Source organism: Microtus oregoni, unplaced genomic scaffold (assembly GCF_018167655.1).
Source record: "Microtus oregoni isolate MIOR12 unplaced genomic scaffold, Mior012 000072F_ref0000427, whole genome shotgun sequence".
NCBI lineage: Eukaryota > Metazoa > Chordata > Mammalia > Rodentia > Cricetidae > Microtus > Microtus oregoni.
In genome coordinates this window covers 4,090,939-4,111,134 of record NW_024543979.1, presented here as the reverse complement: position 1 = coordinate 4,111,134, position 20,196 = coordinate 4,090,939, and the positions used below count along the sequence as shown (strand labels likewise).

The following is a 20,196-nucleotide window of genomic DNA, read 5'->3' as shown; positions in this document are numbered from 1 at the left end:
GCCAGTGTGGTTCTACTTGGAGACTTTCACTGACATTCCACAGGAGGAGTTGCTGGGGCAGAGTTTCAAGCAGCCGTAGGTGAAGTTAGAAAAACACAGAAATTTGATATATAAAGAAACAATTTAGAGAATATTTCAGTGTTCTGTTTGAAAAAAAAAAACATACACACACCACTCAACAGTCATGCTTTCTTCTTGGGTGCTTGCATTTCCTTTAGATTTCCACCTTAAACTGCGCCTATAATCCTGGCACTCCGGAGGCTGAGGCTGGAGGCAGGGAGGTTGGAGTCTGAGAGAACAGCCTTTAGTAGTTTAAGGACATCTTGGGGTCATAGCAAGAGTCTTGTCTCAAAAAGAAAACCAGGCAAATTATTATAATTAGGTTATAAACATGGTATAAGGGAAAAAGGCAAAAGCAGCAGGGACTAATTTTAAGATCAGAATAGACACTTCATGTATGAGCTCCTGTCTGAGCTCTAGTGGTTCAAGTGGAGAATTTACAGAACCCCTGTCCTGTGTCCTGGCAGGGTCACTAGCACAACTCTATGCAGAGGTAACTGTCCAAAACGCTGAAGGATTTGATAGAGTTACTCTATGATACAGCATTCTCTAAAAATTCAGTTCTTTTCTTAGAATTAATGCATTGTTAAATCAATCACCTGATATAAATTAGGATTAAACAAAAATTGCTTAAAACAGTTACTCTTCATTTTGGCCTTTCCACATCATCATCGTCCTCCTTCTCCACTGCCTCTCTGCCTCTCCCCTCCGCCTGCATTTTTTTTAACAGAGACTGTCAGACTTACAAGTGTCTTTATCTGCTGAGCCACGTCACTGACTCGCCACTTTCTCATAGTAGCATTTTGTGGTAGACTATGATCTACTGAAATTACAGTATCTACAATAGAATGGTTAATTATAAAATGAGAAAATTTATTTATTCCTAAGTTTTGTTACCATTATTAAATGTCACTTACTCCACTATGAAACAGGACAGAACAACAATCACTTTCTGAAAATAAAATGTCCTCATGCTTTTGAGTGTCCCTGTAACAGGCACACTCAAAATAAACTCAAAGGCATTTGATGTCATTGATGTTTTCTGATACAGCCAGCTGCTGAAAAGCATTTCATATAAGCTATCACAAGCCTGTGAGTCTCCAGCACTTAGATTATGCTGTATTGAGTCTCAGATCAGATATCATCCAAAGCCACAAGCTTACGCACGCACGAGTTTAGAGAGTGTCAGAGAATGTTCACTTCACGCAGTTAGACAAGAGTAGAAAACAGTTAAGAGTCAGACCAAAGCAGAAGACACCCAAGTCCAAGCCCTCGGCTTGATGTTCAGAACTCAGAACTGTGATCTTAAGAACAACTTAGTCCCTGCCCTCACCTCCCACATCTGTAAGGCAACTCTGAGCCCACAAAGCTGCTGTGAGGACTGGGGGGAAATCATGTAGAACAGCCTCATCAGTACCAAGTTATAAAACTTCTCAAAGACAGTGCGCACATCACTCCCAGAGGACGCCAGCGAGCACACCACAGACAAGTCCAGAGTTTCCAAAGCTGGATCTCACGGCTGTGTTCTCCATGTCTCAGAAGAGGTCTGAGTTTCTTTCTTTTATCTTTGTATCTTTTACCTACAAATCATATTAGAAATATAAAACATTTGAGGAACAAAGTATTGTGAGACGTGAATTAAATTCCTCAGAGAATGTCCCTTCCCTCAGTAGTCTATTAAAGGTACAGCACACATAGTTAGCAAAGACCTCAAGTTTAAATACTTGGTTTAAAAGTTGACAATCCAGTTAATTAGTACAAGAGTAGCTAATTATACAACTTGCCAAATTGATGTTTTACTGAAGCTAAAATTACCTTGAATGACAACATGATTTCATTAATGAAAATATTTATTTAAATATAAATCACCACAGTATCAGCATTAGAATTTGTCTTATTTATAATAGAAGTAGAAAAAGTCTGGTAACAAAAATTACAGAAAACTGTCAACCGATCTAATCAATCCACCTTATGAGCTTTTTAAAATTTCACTAGACTAGAATAAAATATCTTATTTCTTAACAATGACAGTCATACAAATGTCTCTCTCCCTTCTCCCCTCCTTTTCCTTTGTTCCCATCACTCAGAGTCAAGCTGTATGCCTAAGCACCTACTACTGAGATCTCGGCATAGCTTTTGATAATTATTCATTTCGTAGTTCAAGTATTTACAAGATTCTTTAGAACCTAGAATCATGCAACTTGGTAATATAGAACTATTAAGATCTTAGTTAACTGTCTGGTCATGGGAAGAGGAAGCTGGTCCTAACATTTACTTTCTTCCTCCACAGACTCATTTGGTCACCTAACTCAAACATCTTAAGAAGAAAGCTCCATTTCCTTCTTCCTTTCCCATCACATCCCAGGACTACTTCAGTTTTTTTTTTTTTTTTTTTTAACATAGTAAGACATAAGACACAGTCCTATCTAATTTTTCTTTAGCTTCTCGTGTCTTCTGGTTATCCTGGTCAGTTTTTTGTTTTGTTTTTCAACTTGACATCAGCTACAGTCATCTGAGAAGAGGGAAGCACAACTGAAAAAAATGTCTCCATAAGATTAGATTGTAGGTAAGCCTGGGAGTATCTCTTGATTGATGTGGGCCATCCTAGGCAGGTGATCTCCATTATATAACAAAGCAGGCTGAGCAAGTGTTAGAGAAAAGCCTGTAGGCAGAGTTCCTCCATAGTGGTGTCTGCTTCAGTGCCTGTCTCCAGGTTGCTGCCCTGCCTGAGTTCCCGCCTCCAGGTTCCTGTCCTGCCTGAGTTCCTGTCTCTTGGTTCCTGCTCTGCTTCAATTCTTTTCTCTAGGTTCCTGCCCTGACAGTTCAGTGATAGACTGCTACCTGAAAGTATAAGATGAAATAAATGCCTTTCATCCCCAGGTTACTTTTGATCATGGTGTTTTATCAGCAACAGAAATCAAACTAAGGCAACAATCTTCACTACCAATAAAATTAAACCTCTAAAAATTATGACAAATTGCTGTGGGACAAAGGTCTTGTACCCTGTAAAGATTTGTCACTTGTATTGGTTTAATAAAACACTGATTGGCCAGTAGCCTGGCAGGAAGCACAGATGGGGAAACCAGAATGGGAAAATTCTGGTAAAAGGAAAGGCTCAGTCTGCAGGAAGCACAATGAGAATGCCTCACTGACAAAAGGTACCAAGCCGCCAGCCTGGTCTACAAGAGCTAGTTCAGGGACAGACACCAAAGCTACAGAGAAACCCTGTCTCGAAAGACCAAAAAAATAAATAAATAAAGGTACCACACCACATGGCTAACACAGACAAGAATTAAGGGTTAATGTACGATGTAAGATTTAGTTAATAAGAAAGCATCAGCTAATAGGCCCACCAGTTTATAATTAATGTAGACCTCTGTGTATTTCTTTGAGACTGCCTTGGGACTAGGCAGGACAGAAATATCTGTCATCAACAAATTAGGGATACAATGTTTTATACTGCTATTCCACACATTTCTCCTACAATTATATGGTTAAGGATAGAAACTATGAATTCTCTAAAGAGCAGATACGATGTCGTTATATATAATAATGTTGTCTATCTGTATCCCTGGGTGACTGGTTAGAGAACCCTCCATGTACACCAAAACCTGGAGATACTCAAAGGCTATACATAAAATGGTATGCCATTTACACAGAAGCTATGCTATTTTCCTGTATAATTACTTATACTGCCCAATGCTATGTCAACAGTTGCTGTAGTGCACTGCTCAGGGAGTAATGACAAGATAAAACCCTGCCTGTGTTCAGTACAGACACAGACGCATTTTCAATCCACGGCTGAACTCATGGGATAAAATTCACACATATGGAGAGCTGACTGCACTTAAAAGAAATAAATCTGCCTACAATTTTGGTTTGTTCCATGGGCCCATAGCTTTTAAATGTGCCCTGCAACCCTGTTCTACTGTGACTGTAACTCCTCAATTTGAAGATTTCAGGTCACAAAAGGGCTGCTTTTGAATTTTATTATAAGAAATACTTCTTTGAATTTCTCAGCAACAAAACACTCAATTATTCAGGTAGAGAATTGAGCCTGACCCTGAAATTCTGTGTGGCTAGATGTTCAACTATGACCAAATATACTTATAAAATGTCTGACTCTAGAGTTTGAAGTCATTAAGAAACAATATAGGCCTGTGTTTCTGAGCCACACAGCACTTCTGTGCAATTCTCAAGAAAGGGCATGGGATGCTACCCAGTATTTCATATGTCCACATCAACTCACTGTTCAACACAAGTGGGAACCACTGCTCCATCTGTGCAGGAATCAGTGTTACAGGATGGTACCAGGCTCTCCTAACACAAGTGGGAACCACTGCTCCATCTGTGCAGGGATCAGTGTTACAGGACGGTACCAGGCTCTCCTAACATGCTGCTTGTTCTTATCCTTATTTCAGTGTTGTGCCAATTGACAAGTCCATCACAGAATGGGGGTATATATGACTTAATACACTTCCGTAACACTCTGTGTGTTCTTGGTTGCATCTTATAAAGCTGCAAGGGAAACAAACACAAGAGCAACAGCAAAGCCAGAAAGTGTAACCAGTTAACTATTTTACCCAAATTATATTTAAGTTATTGTATAAGAAATAATTTTAGGTGAGAAATGAGACCTAAATTGTTCTCCTTTAGGTAGTACAATCAAGAACAATACAATTTACTGTACATATTATACCAACATTTTAAAAAAATCTTCTAAGTGTAAAAATGAAAACCACCCAGTAGGTAAAGTTACATTTCACCAAGGATGGGACTTCTAAGAGAATAGATGCTATGGCAATCTCCCCTCTAAGCTCTTTAAGAGATATTAAACTGCCTAACGTAGAAGGCATAAATTTAAAAAAAAAGTCAATGCCAGCAGTGTACTACCAGTGTGTTATCAGAGTAGGGGTTGTTCTCTACAGATACTTCATACACTTGGCAGACAACCTACACCGTTCATTTTAAGAATGCCAAATGTTAATTTTATGTTTTATAGTTTGTTTCCATGGAACAAATAGGACCATTTCATCTAGTTCAAACACATTTAACTTGAAGGACCTGTTACTTCTGGCCTTACAAATATAAACAAGACGCGGCGTGTCAAAGACAACTGATGCACCCTCTTGATCAACTCAGCTATGACAGCAGATAAACGGGAATGCAGTGAAGAGTGACAGGCAGGCCCTAGTCTTTTAAAGGGTGAACATGCTAGAGATTTACCTGAAAATTTTCAGTCATAAAAACTTTCTTGTATTTTGCTATAAAAGCACTAAAAAGTCCCAGGAAGCCAAGTTGCAGTTCATTATCAATGAAGATTTATTTTTGGACTCTATTATGTTTAATAACAGTTTGTGTATTTTGGTTACTATAACTTCAGAGTAAATCTTGAAATTAAGCAGTGTGAGTCTTCAGCATTTGCTTTTTTCTTTTCAAAGATGTTTTGGCGACTTTTAGTTCCAATAAACTTCTGTTAAATCTTAGGAGGCGCTCTCACTTTGGGCAGAGTGACAGCCCATGGGGACTACATTCTGTCGTTATAGAGAAGACTGCTGCCCTTTAGTGAGAAGCCTTCTCACCAGGAACAAACAGAGCTCTCCATTTATTTTGGTCTCCAATTTCATTATATAGGTCTTCACTTATTTTTCCTCAGATTTATTTTCCTCCTATTTATTAATAACTTTTTCATTTTTAATTTTCGTATTTTAATTTTCACATTTTGACAAAATGGTTAACTGAAATTTTAATTTCCAATTGCTGCTATATAGATATACTATTGTTTTTTGCATATCTGTGTGCAGGAGATATAGATGGAATTCTGATTTTTTTTTTAAAAAAATTTATATAATCCTCTGCTCATATAGTTCTACTTCCCAATAACTGAACAAGATCAAATAAGACACCAGGTATGGTGGTACAGTCCTTTAATCCCAACACTCAGGGAGCAGAGGCAGGTGGATCTCAATGAGGCCAGAGTATTCTACAAAGAGTTCCAGGGCAGCCAAGGTAACACAGAGAAACCTTGTCTCAACCCCCCCACCCCCCCTCGCCACAAACAAAACAAAAAAACCCAAAAAGTCAAATGTTTTCAAAATCCTATTTTCATATCTACTTTTATCTCAAATATTTAGAATATCCATGCATTTTTAAAAGTCCATTACATACAAACAATACAATAATAACAATAAAGACAGACCAAGAAGCATATAATGAGGAAGATAAAATTTGTTGAGACCCCAGATGCAATTCCTCCAGAAATTTCATTTCAATTATCACATTCAAGTTAAAGAATAATAACTACTCATCCTGGCAAAAATGTAAAACTATGTCTCCTGCTACTTATTAATATATATATGTATGTATGTATGTATGTATGTATGCCCCCACACACCCACACCAAAGTTACAGCATGAGCAGGTGAAGACAGAGGAGGAAACACTGCAGCAACCACAAAGCAAGGGTCACAGGGCTGCAATGGTCAGGGCAGATTAGGGAGGACAGGCGGCAATGGTCAGGGCGGATTAGGGAGGACTGGCGGCAATGGTCAGGGCCGATTAGGGAGGACAGGCGGCAATGGTGAGGATGGATTAGGGAGGACAGGTGGCAATGATGAGGGCAGATTAGGGAGGACGGGCAGCAATGGTCAGGGCAGATTAGGGAGGACTGAGTGCAGAGTAGTTAAGAGGAAAGCTCCAGGCCATCAACAGCATCCACTCTCCCTAAAAATTATTACAGTTCTCCTACTCAAAATAAAAGGATTACAAACCACCTCTAAATCAATCATTAACAGACCTGAGTTACAGCCTCGAGACTGAGCCTTCATGTTCTTTTCAAGTCACTACAGACTTTGTAGTTCTACAAAGCCAGACCACATGTGCAACCACAGGTAATCCTCAACTGTGATCAGCAATCTTGGGGGCGGGTATACTCAGGACGCAGCAAAGGAGAACTACCACCATCGTCACTGCCACACTAGTAACTGTCAGGGTTCCTAGTCTCCTTTCTCCCGAGGAGGAGAAAACTACTTCAAAGGCCAAGGAAGTACCTTCCAATGAGGCCATGTTTCCACATCATTATCCTATGAATAACAGGAATCAAGATCTCAGTTTTAAAAACTGCTACAAGCTTTAAATTGCTAGAAAGCTGGAAAGGAAGCACTGGGCTATTTTCTTGCCCAGCAATCTCCCAGGAGTGTGGCTTCCACCTCCAATCACAGGAATTTTAGCTCTACGCACGTACATTGACAGGACACAGGGCAACAGAAGGCTCAAGACGACAGTGGGAAAGCCACGAACAAGAACAGAGAAAGGTTTATACAAACGACACAGAAAGATGAAGATGGCCAAGATGGGAATACACATTTCAGAAAAATACAATAAGCTATGCATTCTATCTGCTTTCCCCCAACGTCCCAGGGTTACTCATGAACGTATCTAAAGCATCAAAACAACCACAGTCTGTCCCTGACTAATCAACTAGTAACCATTTCATCTGCTGTATCAGAGTCAGGAGGAAAACTCACAGGAAAACGGCAATGCATTATCAAATGTAAAGATTTCCTGTAAAACAAACAAACCCTTGCTGATGGAGGAAGGTCATTGGTTAATAAAGAAACTGCCTTGGCCGATTTGATAGGCCAGCCCTTAGGTGGGTGTAGTAGACAGAACAGAATGCTGGGAGGAAGAGGGAAGTGAGACAATCGCCATGTCTCTCCTCTCTGCGTCAGACGCGATGAAGCTCCAGCCCAAAATGGACGTACACTAGAATCTTCTTGGTAAGCCACACCCTCGCGGTGCTACACAGATTTTTAGATACGGGTTAGTCAAGATGTGAGAGTTAGCCAAGAAGAGGTTAGATATAATGGGCCAAGCAGTGTTTAAAAGAATACAATTTGGGTGTTGTTATTTTGGGGCAAGCTAGCCAGGCGACCTGGAGCTGGGTGGCAGGAATGCAGCCCGCCGTTCCTTCTAACCTTGCTTTTTCCTAACAAATGGAAATGGCCAATTGGCAATCATAATGTCTGGTGATTTCCCAACTATCAAAGGAGCCAAATTTAATTTGCTCTTATTACTGATATTATTCTGTTAGCTACTTAGACTGAGGGCCATCCAGCAAGCAATTCCCACTGAACAGTGTATGAGACACACACAGCTGCCTCACAGTGAATTTTACAATACAGCTCATGAGTCTTTATTGTAAAGTGCCAATGCATTAGGCAACAACCGCTGCTCAATGATGAGGGCCATAAATACAGCTTGCAGTCTCTAGCAGCATTATGAGATGTAAAGAGGGAAAAGCCCTCAGGGTACTGAGAGAGGTGAAATGCTTCCCATGCCTTGAGTCACGGCAGTTGGTGCAACAAAGCTGCTCTCACTCCCTTGCTGCATATCTGCAGTGCGTGCTATCTCTGTCATCCTTCCGGCACACTCTGATCCGAATCAATGCCCAAAGGGCAACACCTTCCATCCATTGGCCCCTCCACAGCACCTCACAAGGAGATGTTTCTAACATAACTGAATATTGTTAACGGCCAATTGAGAATGACACCTTTGAAGCACGGCAATACGATCTATACTTTGGCTATATACTGCCACACTTTGGACTGCCTGTAAGTGAATTTTCTGAGAAAGTTGAGTGCTTATTTAAAATAAACAAGATTTGGTAAATGATTTTAGGTGAAAATTATTCTGTTACCTAGACTAGTCCCAGCTATAAACTGAGGTCTTCATGTATCTCAGTAACAGTCTTTCAAGTCCAGGTAACAAGCGATCCCCCATGGTAATAAGCAGTTCCCTGGGTAACAAGAAGATGCCCCTGGGAAACAAGAGGTCCCCCTGGGTAATGAGCAGCAGCCCATGGGTAACAAGCAGTCCCCTGGGTAACAAGCGGTCGCCTGGGTAACAAGTGGTCCCCTGGGTAACAAGCGGTCGCCTGGGTAACAAGCGGTCCCCTGGGTAACAAGCGGTCCCCTGGGTAACGAGCAGTCGTTCTCAGTACAGCAGTATCAACGACCAAGCTCCAGCCAACTCCAGAGCCCTGGTCTCCCCTTCTTTCCATTTGCTCTAGACGTCGTCCTCCTGTGCTCTTCTAACCCTCCTCTGAGGGTTCTCGTGCACATGGCGGTTGGCAATTCTGTCCTAAGACATTTCTCAAACTGCAGTGTGCATCATAACGTCCTCGAGGACAAGCTCCTAAGATCCCGAGTGGCTCTACCTTCGGGGCTCTGTGGTGTGGGCATGATCATGTGCATTCTGACAAGGTCTCGGTGAGGCTCTGCCATTGGTCCAGAGCCCACACTGGGAAGACTACTTATTTGCTTTTTTCTTTCTTTTCTTTTCTTTTCTTTTTTTTTAAGACAGGGTTTCTCTGTGTAACGGCCCTGGCTGTCCTGGAACGCACTCTGTAGACCAGGCTGAATTTGAACTCACAGAGATCCGCCTGCCTCTGCTTCCTGAGTGCTGAGATTAAAGGCATGCGCTACCACACCTAGACACCCAACCAAAGTTTTAAAGACTGGTTCTTCCATTAGATAAAGCCTTTGTCCACACAGGTGGTATCCACGTTGACATGAACCACACCACAGCAAATAGTTTTGAACAACCAAAGTCCTATTAACTTCCAGCTCCCAGATGCAAGTCAACCTTCTGGATCAAGCAACCACTCACAAGAGAGATACCAGACTCCTTATTCAGTCCGCAATGCCTGGGTGCGGCAGCAGGAAAGCAGCCCCTGCTCGCTCGGCCAGGAGTGTTTTCTCACTCCTTCCTCTAAGACCACCTCCCACTTTTCTTTGAGGAGTGAGCTCTGGAGCCCCTCTTCTCTTCCTTTCTCCCCAGGCAAATCTTCCTCCTGGGTGATCTTACAAAGCCACTCAAGGCCCTGGCTTCGTGACCCTTGTCACAGTTATTAATAGTTACATTCGACACTGGAACATGAGCTCCCAGCAAACAGGAAGTGCTTTCGAGAATCACTCTGTTTCCAGTGGCTGTTGCTGTGGCCAGCATACGCAGTGTGTTCAAATTAATACAAGCAAACTGGACTTTTCCAGTCCTGAGATGCCTAAGATGAAGTATTTCTTTCTTTTTACACTCAACCAAAACTAGGATTACTGAAACAGAAACTAATTCACTACTGGCTACATGTGTTTCAACTATTCAACCTGTAAAATACAATGTTTAAGACATGACTTACCTCTTCTGAATAGTTCTTGGAGACTTTCAGCACTTTGGTTTAATACAGCCCATATCTCCTCCTCCTGCAGTGGTCCACCCCGAACCTCCAGGGCCTCTGCTAGTGACACATGCATATTACCTAGGAAACAGATGAGAAAGCGTCTTCGTGAGCAACGTAAGTGCCCTTCCATCAGTGAAAGCCCTGTACCAGAGGCAAGGTATACACTCCCATCCACCTAAGCTTCCAGTGTGGTCTTCGATCTAAATATACCTTACAGATTGAAACCTGGGAAAAGTGAAGAGACCAAAAGAAAGACCCTCAAAACAGCTGCTTGGTCTGCCTAACAGTGCTAATGGCAAGGCTCCTGAGAAGAGTGGGGTTGACTACCTCATGAGAGAAGACAGAAAGCACAGGGGACTAAGTAGTCCCCAAACTACAGATGACGAAGCAAGTAGTTCAAGGCTTTTTGGTGTTCAGCTCCAAGCTTCATCTCAAACATAAAAAGGAATAGAGAGAAGGCCCCTCAGTCATCACAAGAGGACATTGGGAGCATGAGGAAATGCATCCCTGTGCTCAGTACAGACTTCTGTATTCTTTGATGTATATGTTATTATGAAAACTTTACACTGAAGGAATGAACTATTCCTAAACTCAGCGAGGCTGCTAATTCCCCACTTGCTCTAGAAAAGGCATTTCCCCTAGCACCTGTTTCCCTCAGCACCTTGGGAACAATAATAATGGTGAAGCCACTTTGGATATCTGTGAGGAGGAAGGAGGTTAAGCTTGCAACAATGTTTTATAATTTAACACCACACAGTAATGGAATTAACAAAAGACCAGAAAAGTTTCTCTCAGGCAATATTTATAACATGTTCAGTAAGTGATAAGCTGATCTGATTTGAGATTTTCTATTGGGCTCAATAATTCTCCTTTACTTTGGGAAGGGGAAGATGCAGGCAGCTTCGTACAAGCCTCCCATGTGCTTTTCCTGAGCTGATCTATCTCAGAGAAACAGATCCTTACACAGACTTCTCAGACTTGTGGTTCCCCAAACCTGCTTAACCAAGATGCTAAGGCAGATGAGCAGTGGCTGGAAGACAGAGGCCGGCAGGGTCAGAAGCAGACTAGACAAACTGCATGAAATAAGCTCTGTAGTTATCTTCTAACTACACTCATTATGTTTGCAAAAATTGGCCCTTGTTTTAGTTGTTGGTCAGGGTTGTCCAAGAGATTTCCCAAACACAGGCTATTGCTGTTGTTATTGGTTTTCTAGCAGGGGTGGAAGGCAAGTTTCTGTTGTTGAAGATACTGTGCACTTTGAACACAAGGCCCAGAAATCCTGAGATGGATTCGACATGAATGCCTCCTCCCTGGTAACTAATGTTCACCCAGAAGGTGCCATGCAAGCTTCCTGAGGAGGGAAGCAACCCACAGTCCTACCCAGCTATGGTGCCTATGATCCACACAAAGGCTGGCACAGCAGATAACCTACGGGTGCAGTGGTGACACACACACCTCATAGACAACCAGCAGCTCTCTGTTTGAACGTAAGGCCCATTTAACAAGAGGGCAGCCATGCTGGGACTGGAAACCTGGCCAACTACTACTAGGAAACTTGTCTTTTCAACAAAGAGAAATCATTACATAAAACCACAACTGATAAAAATGCAGACTTGTGGAGCCCACTCCCAACTGATGCATGCACAATACAGCTCCTGCCTCAAAGGAGATGAGAGGGCATTGTGGAAGAGGGGTGATAGGATTGTAAGAGACAGAGAGAAATGGAGTTTGCTGTGGAACTGTCTCTTATAAATGTCTAGAAGAAACACCCGGAAAGACTCACCAACATAGCTGCTAAAACAGGAGCTGAACAAGGCAACGCTCACAAACGTGCTAACATGGAAGAGGAAGGCTCAAGGGGCCTCAGGCCTAGACAAAGAACTACAGCAATGAAGGATCAGGAGAAAAAGTCTTCTCCAGAAAAAAGCACACCCTTTGGTTATCCAATACAAACTGGTCAGCCCAGAACAGACACATATAAGTAACATACAGATTGAGCAGTTTCATCTTATATCTTTAGGAATACACACACACACACACACAGAGAGAGAGAGAGAGAGAGAGAGAGAGAGAGAGAGAGAGAGAGAGAGAGGGGAGGGGGGGGCAGTTCCAGCAACAAGTGAGGCCAGCCTTATCTTTTAACCTGCTTGTCCTTATATATAGTGAAAAAACATGAAACCATTTCATTTGAGAAAGCAGAGTTTCAATTCAGCTTCTATAAGAAATGAGGTTATTCACTCACACCTCTGCCCACACCAAAAGTTTCTAAGTTTCCATGTGCTTCATCATAACAACAGCGTATCATTATAATAGGAGATGAGCTGCTAAGAGATACGTGGGTTATTATCTTCCTCATGAACTGCTTTAATAGACTCAAGTTTCAACAGAGGCATCAAGATACTACAACAATCAGATACTAGCAGGGCCTGTGAGAAGGAGAACCCCATAGCGAGTTTCCAGAGTCTGAGAACCGGTTAGATGGCTCCTCAGCCTACACACCCCGCAGATAGAAATTGCACAAGCAGGACTTCTTTGAAGAGATGTGCTGGTTCTCATGTCTCCCCTAAAGCTGAAGGGGTGTGGGAAGGGGCCTTGCTCTCACCTCAAGGGAGTGAGAGAGGCTGTATTGGGACCACGTGACATGCTTGATGCGTTCTCTGGCATTAGACCAGTATCTGTTACCACTCTACGGTCCCACAAGAGTGAGGGGGCACATGGTATCAAAGGAAGCCATGGTTTCATGGGTGGGAAAGGACAGAAGGCAGGCTCTGCAGTGGAAACCCTCCTGTAGGACAAGAAAGTTCCAAAATGTAGGCAGTAATGCCGCTGTGCAACACTGTGCGGACGCTAATGCCCCGGCAGTAATGTGTTTCAAACAGGCGACTAGCAGGTGAAAATCTGTTTAAAACAGGTTCCTCCTCACCAGAAGAGCATGGGCCCGCTAACCAGCTACAGGGCTGCTGGGAGCTTGCAGATACTAAGGGGAAGCTCTAGGGGAGAGGGAAGGTAGAAGGGAACTGGGAGCAGTGAAACGAGGGGAAGCTAGGGTCAAGATGAGAGAAGAATAAGTTAAAAGTTATAATGAAAACAAAACAAGAAACAGATTCCTCACCAGCACTAGGGGGTGGGGTGGCTAGATCTGAGTGAGGGGTGAGGGGGCTAACCCAAAGTAGTAAGGTAAGTGCACAAAGAACCACCAAACATCTAACAGGAGAAGCAAGAAGAAGAAAGGAGGGGAGAGAGGAGGAAGAGCAAGGTCTACAATTACTGCTTTACTCTAGAGTAGCCTCAGAGAACAGCAGGCTGAGACCCCGATGTTGCGCTGGCTGGCTGGGGGAATACCTTTTCCGGGCTGTCACAGGAAGTGTGGTTCCAATGAAGACCCTTAAGAGCCAAGGGGAAACAGTCATGCTTAACCATACACTCGGTTCAAGTAGGGGGGAGACTGCCCAGCTCTCTACTCTCTCTTTGTTCTCAGTTTTAAGTGTGATGTGGACAGATAGTGCAACTTGACAGGGCGGGCACAGACACCCCTCTCCCCCAGACACTACATCCCTCCACTGGCAGCTAACTAGAGAGAGAGATGCTAAAGATTCAGGCTGAAAAGAGGGCCTGTGATACGCAGGGAAGGCGCTTTAATTACGCGCTCCATGGGTGGTTTTTTTTAGCTTAAGTGGCTGCAATTATTTCTGCTATCAAAGGGTAATAAGAGGCCTGGGCATGGTGGCGCACTCCTTTAATCCCGGGATTTGGGAGGCAGAGGCAAGCGGATCTCTGAGTTTAAGGTCAGCCTGGTCGATCTACAAATCCCAGGTCATCCAGGAAAACTCGAAAGAGAGAGGAGGGAGGGAAAAAAAGTAATGAAAGAAAGATGGAGAAACCGCCTTTGAGAAATAAAGACAAAGACAAGTGACATCATGGAAAGTAACTTGTTTATGATTATGCCTTAAGTACATCATTGCAGCAGCAACGTATTTGTGATGCATATGTATATGCACATGCATTCCACTAAAATTAAAATTTTTAAGTTTTTGTTTATGCTTTTAAATAAGCTGGTTTTTAAAACATAATTATTCCTTATATAAGAAGGAGTTTAAAACCCAAAATAATTTTTTATGCAACAAAACTTTTCCACTGCTTGCCTTTTCTACCCACAATGACACTTTTGATGCTGATGCACTGAATTACAATATATTTTTAATTTGAAGTATTATTATTGTGGAGTATTATACAGTGTGTGAAGATGTACTGCTGTGACTGGTGTACTAAAAAGTTGAATGGCCAATAGCTAGGCAGGAGAATATAGGTGGGACTTCCAGGCAGAGAGGACTGTGGGGGAAAAAAGGCAGAGAAACCAGTGAGACATGGAGCAAGTTAAACACATACTAAGGAAAGGTAAGAAAGTCACATGGCAAAACGGAGATTAACAGAAACAGGGTAATTTAGGTTATAAGAGCAGGCTGGAAAAAAGCCTAAGCTAAGGCCAAGCTTTCACAATTAATAGCAAATGTCCGTGCAGTGATTTGTGAGCTAATGGTCCAAAGGAAAGTCTGACCACATGTGTCACCGAAACGTCCACTGTAAATTCACATAGGGCCCGAGAAAGCCAACAACAACAACAGTCAGACTAGGCTTCCTGGTGACCACAGTCTCTCAGGTGGATCCACTGCCTGCAGCACACAAAGGCACAGCTCTTTAAGAGGCTGCTGTACAGCCAAGCACTACTCAGCATTAGGTACAAATGCCTGCCTAGCATGGACACAGCAACTTCCCAGAGCTGGGATGGGGAGGCACTGCTGGGACGGTTAGACGCAGCTTCTGCACCTGCCTGTGAACCCAAAGGGGACAGAACTGGCCACCAGGGCACCATGTGCTAAGTTAACTGCACAGCAGCTGGCGTGACAATTTAAGATTTGGCTCATGTGGTCGGAGGAGGGTGTGGGCACATAGAGGGCCCAGTCCAGGCCAAAAACCCTCTAAATAGGTAGAGTATGTTTTAAATGTGCTTAAGTGTGAAGAAAAGAAAGTGAGTACAGTCATAAAAATATAGGTAAAAAATGAAGTCTTAAAGAAAGGGTTAAGTAATTAAAACAGTGGGGCACATAAACTTGGGAAATGCACATGGTATCTAGATCCTATATGATGCTTTGTTGACTTTGAATTTTTAAATGCTTAAGAACAAGAAACAATAGCGCTGAGAGACCCTGGATTATGGAAACTGCTAAATTAAACCAACCTATATATTTTAAGGATGTCTTAACTTCAGAATGGAAGTTAGAAAATGTGTCATGTTGTGGAAAAGGATGTGCTTGTTTCCACAGGAAATGAAAAGCTATGGATTCATTTAAAATTAATAAAGACCAGATTTGTTTGGAGGAGACCTCCTGAAAACCATGGTTACCGACATGAAGAAAGAAACCAAGACAACAGGACAGCTGATGTATAGGTTAATCCCTATACTATGAGAAAAATTCTGAGACTGAATGAGACATGAAAAATCTTGTTACCTACTGAGTCCTCATGACTTATTATTACATGGCATCCTTTCATATGAAATGAGTAGAGGTTTGGTAATACTGTCCAAACAGACTTATAAAGTTAAAAGATGCCTTTTGCCTGCTCAAACAAAAAACTAAAAATATTTTTAGCTGACTTATGCACACTGCACATTCCATACTTGTGTTAATGCACATGTACATGTTAACTTTAAAAGTCTGTGTGTGTGTGTGTGTGTGTGGTTTAAAAAGGACCAATGAAGATAAGCAACCCAGGTGATCCAGGTTTTCAGAAAGCCTCTGTTGCAGTTTCCTCAAAATTCTGCATCCAGAACAACTTCAAGGCTGATAGCTGAGATGGTCCAAGCTCACAGACGATTACAGCCAAGACTTCAGGTAAGCTCTACACCATCCAATCACAAACACTGATGACAACTTGTGCTGGAGAAGTTGTGGGGTAAAGAGAACACTTCTGCATTGCTGCTGGGAATGCCAACTGGTACAATCCCTTTGGATGTCAGTGTGGCGATTTCTCAGAAAATTGGGAAACAACCTTCCTCAAGACCCAGTAACACCACTTTTGGGTATATATCCAATGGATGCTCAATTGTGCCACAAGGACATGTGCTCAACTATGTTCATAGCTTTGTTTGTCACAGCCAGAACCTGGAAACAACCTAAATGTCCCTCAAGTGAAGAATGGATAGGGAAAATGTGGTAATTTACACAATGGAGTACACAGCAGAAAAAAATGACGACATCTTGAATTTTGCAGGAAAATGGATGGAGCTAGAAAACATTATTTTGAGTGAGGTAACCCAGACCCAGAAAGACAATTATCACATGTACTCATTCATAGGTGTTTTTTAAACATAAAGCAAGAATTTAGACAACAATGAGGACCCTAAGAAAGACTTACATGGATCTAATCTACATGGGAAGTAGAAAAAGACAAGATCTCCTGAGTAAATTGGGAGTAGAGGGACCTGGGGAGAGGGGTAAAGGGGGGAGGGGAGAGGAAGGGAGGGGAGCAGAGAAAAATCTAGAGTTCAATAAAAAAAAAAAGAAGAAAAAAGAAAGACTATTTACCAAGAAAACCCTCATGAAAACTTTGAAGTCTAGTCTAACTCAACAACTGCAGACACCAATACCAGAATCACAAAATACATAAATAATCAAGGCAACAGGACTTCTCCAAAAGTCCTAAATTGTTAAAACCTGAATACAAAGACAAAGCAATGGTGGAAATTCCAAAGAATCCAAATCTGTCTAGTCTTAAAATTACCAATGACCTCACAGTGGCTCTGTGAAGATCTGTGAGGTCATTCCAAGAATAAACAAACAAATTAATGAATAAATAAATAAATGTGATTCAAAACAATAAGGTATTTTTTCTTGAAGATGCTGACAAAAAAATGAACAAAGAGAGATTTGACAATAACAAAATATCTACAAAAATCTGAAAACAAAAAGTTCAACAAACCAACATAGTGAAAAGCGCTCACCAATAGACTGGAGGAGGATGACAGGCGGATCCCAGGAAGGAAGACAAAGCTGGAGGACATTAAGATAACAACACGAGCCTGACCTCAAGACCCCCCGATGGAGCTAGCAGTGTAGCTCAGTTCCTAGAATGCTTTTCTGATATATGTAAAGTCCTGAATTTGATCTGCTTATCACATAAAAGCCAGACCTACTGGCAAATGCCTGTAATCCTGCATTTGGAACACAAAAACAGAAACATCAGAAATTCAAGTTCACCCTCAGTCACAAATTGAAGCAAAAATTGATACTAGAAACCTTGTCTCAAAAAAAAAATTAAGAAACGGAGGGCACTAAGATACAGACTAAAGGCACAGGAAACCTGTTCACAGAAACTGCAGCAGCAAAGTCTCCAAATCTAGAAAAAGAAATGGGTCTAAGTACATTAAGCATTTAGCATATCCAGAAAATCCATGCGATACTATAGATGAAATGTCAAGAGTAAGAAAGTAAATGAAAACTACAGAAGGCAGGAGAGCACCACCATGGGACTGGCCTATCAGGAGAGCCCCACCATGCACTGGCCCCTCAGAGGAACAGCAGAAGCATCAAGTCCAGGAGAACCCAGACTTATATATTTCAAGCCCTGAAACAAAATAAGGTTTAATCTTATAACTAAGATCATTATAGGCCAACAAAATTATTGTTTAAAATTAAAGGAGAAGCAGAGATCTCCGATGACAAGCATAACTAAAGCAATGCGTGGCCATTGGCTGAGGACAGCAAGAACAGAGGAAAAACTACAGACAGGCTGAAGAAAGATGCGGGATCACAAGTTCATGAAGAGCAAATCTCACTAAAAGAAACAAATGAAAAGCATTAAGAAGGAACTAGACAGATTAACTCAATACAGCAAAATGAAGAAGAAAGAAATTAGTACAGGCCTTCCAGTAACTAAGTGTAAGTAGTCTTTAACTTTCCAGTTAAGATAGAAACGGAACAGATTAAAGCACAAGATCCAACCATTTGCTATTTGCGAGAAGCTTACCTCCTGGTGAGTGCTCATACCTGAAAATGAAAGGATGGAAAATTGTGTGTGTGTGTGTGTGTGTGTGTGTGTGTGTTTGCTGTTTTGTTTTTTGAGATGGGCCTTCTCTGTGTAGCCCTGGAACTCACTCTGTAGACCAGGCTGACCTCAAACTCACAGAGATCCACCTACCTCGCCTCTTGAGTGCTGGGGTTAAATGCACAAGAAAATTACATTCTAAATAAATGGAATTTTAAAGCAAGGAAGAGCAAAAATACTCACACTGGCAAATCAAACTTTAAATCAAAATTAAAGTGATGAAGCTTGCTGCATTATGATGAAGGAAACAGGCAAATAACATAAAATAATGGTGAGTATCTAAGTTTCATATATTGGTATTTACGCAACAAGCATTACTGGAGAGAGAGGTCCAGATATAGTTGTAACAGGAAACTACAACAGCCCATTCTCATTACGGCTGAACTCTAGACCTTAAAGAACTACTATCAACACTCCTCAAACAACCCTATGTAAGAAAAGGCAGAAATGGTTCAAATTCATTCTCAAGTATACATTACTTTGATTCCCAAACAAGATAAGGATACAATAAACTATAGATCAATGAATACAAACATAAAATCCCCCAACAAAATACAATAAACTGGGTCTAGAAGGACGGCTCAGCAGTTAGGAGCCTTTGTTGAAAGGCTTTCTGAAAAAATATTCATACACATAAAATAAAAATAATTTTAATTAAATAAAACAGCAACAAAAATATATTGTTTTCAAGACAAACACACAAACAAACAAAAAAATCAACTCTAGATCATCATGTTGAGGGCAATAAGTCAGACTCAAAGGACAAATCTCTCACACTTGTTTTTAGTTATAGAAACTCTATTCAAAAAATCAAAGTAAAGGGGGCAATTTGGGAAGAGAAAGTGATGAGGAGGAGGGAGAGGAAATAGATGACTATAATTGTGAAACGTCTGCACATGTATGAAAATGTCTTCACAAAAACCCACTATTTTGGACAATTAAGGTAGGCTAATAAAATACTTTTAAAAATATGCTTGATAAGATAAGGAAAAAGAAAATAGAAGCAGCCTAATATATCTTACATATAATCTCATCCCACCACTTGAGAGAGTCTCTGGACCTTCTGTGCTTCACTCCTGACAGTTTCTCAGGTTACTGAAACAGAACAGTGTTCATACTGTGGACGCTGCAACAAACCCTCCAAACATTAGCAATTCTAAAAGAAATCTAGGATTGTTCACATTAAGTGGGAAAAATGATTCCCTCCTATCAGATCTTATTACCAAATAGAAAAAAAATTCAAGTATTTTAAGAGGGGCTCAAGTGAGTGACAAACTGCTCTTACTTCTTAAAGTCATCATAAACACATATTTTGTTGAAGAGGCGCATTGCCTTGCAGGAAACCCTGTTGTCTTTGAAGGCAAAAAGCAACGACTTGAGGCTAGAACCAAACTCAAATAAAATTTATGTGGTAAAGGCAGATGACACTGAAAAGCTGTTTTGAGAAAGGAGTCACAATTTTGAATTAAGCATTCAATTTCCTATAGTGAACACAAGAGGTTTCGACCCAGAACTGTTGACATGACTACTTCCCCACAACTTCTGCTCCACCCCCAGCCAGCCATGCAACCCAGCCTACACTCTGCTTCCTGAATGCACAGGATTCAATAAGCCAGAGAGAAACTAGAGGGACACATCCAGGTAGAGGGATCACAAACACAACAGACTGTTATGTTTTGTGGAGAAATAAGGAGGTTTCACAAGAAACACCCAAGTCTTAAAAATAGACAAGAAAAGTATCTTTACCCAGGATCAATTAGTTGTAAACGGGGTACTTAAAAGAACCGCAGCTGAGGC

The 20,196-nt window shown here is 41.5% G+C and overlaps 1 protein-coding gene across 5 annotated transcripts in view; it reads right to left on the bottom strand.

Moving 5' to 3' along the window:
* Positions 1–20,196, bottom strand: part of Ptpn13 (protein tyrosine phosphatase non-receptor type 13) — a 192,181-nt gene that overhangs the window by 137,456 nt on the left and 34,529 nt on the right. For all 5 annotated transcript variants that reach the window (XM_041642029.1, XM_041642031.1, XM_041642033.1 and 2 more), the window contains exon 2: positions 10,255–10,374. In XM_041642029.1, the coding sequence (XP_041497963.1) occupies positions 10,255–10,369 (115 nt within the window). In that variant the 5' untranslated portion in view covers positions 10,370–10,374. The remainder of the gene's footprint in view (positions 1–10,254; positions 10,375–20,196) is intronic.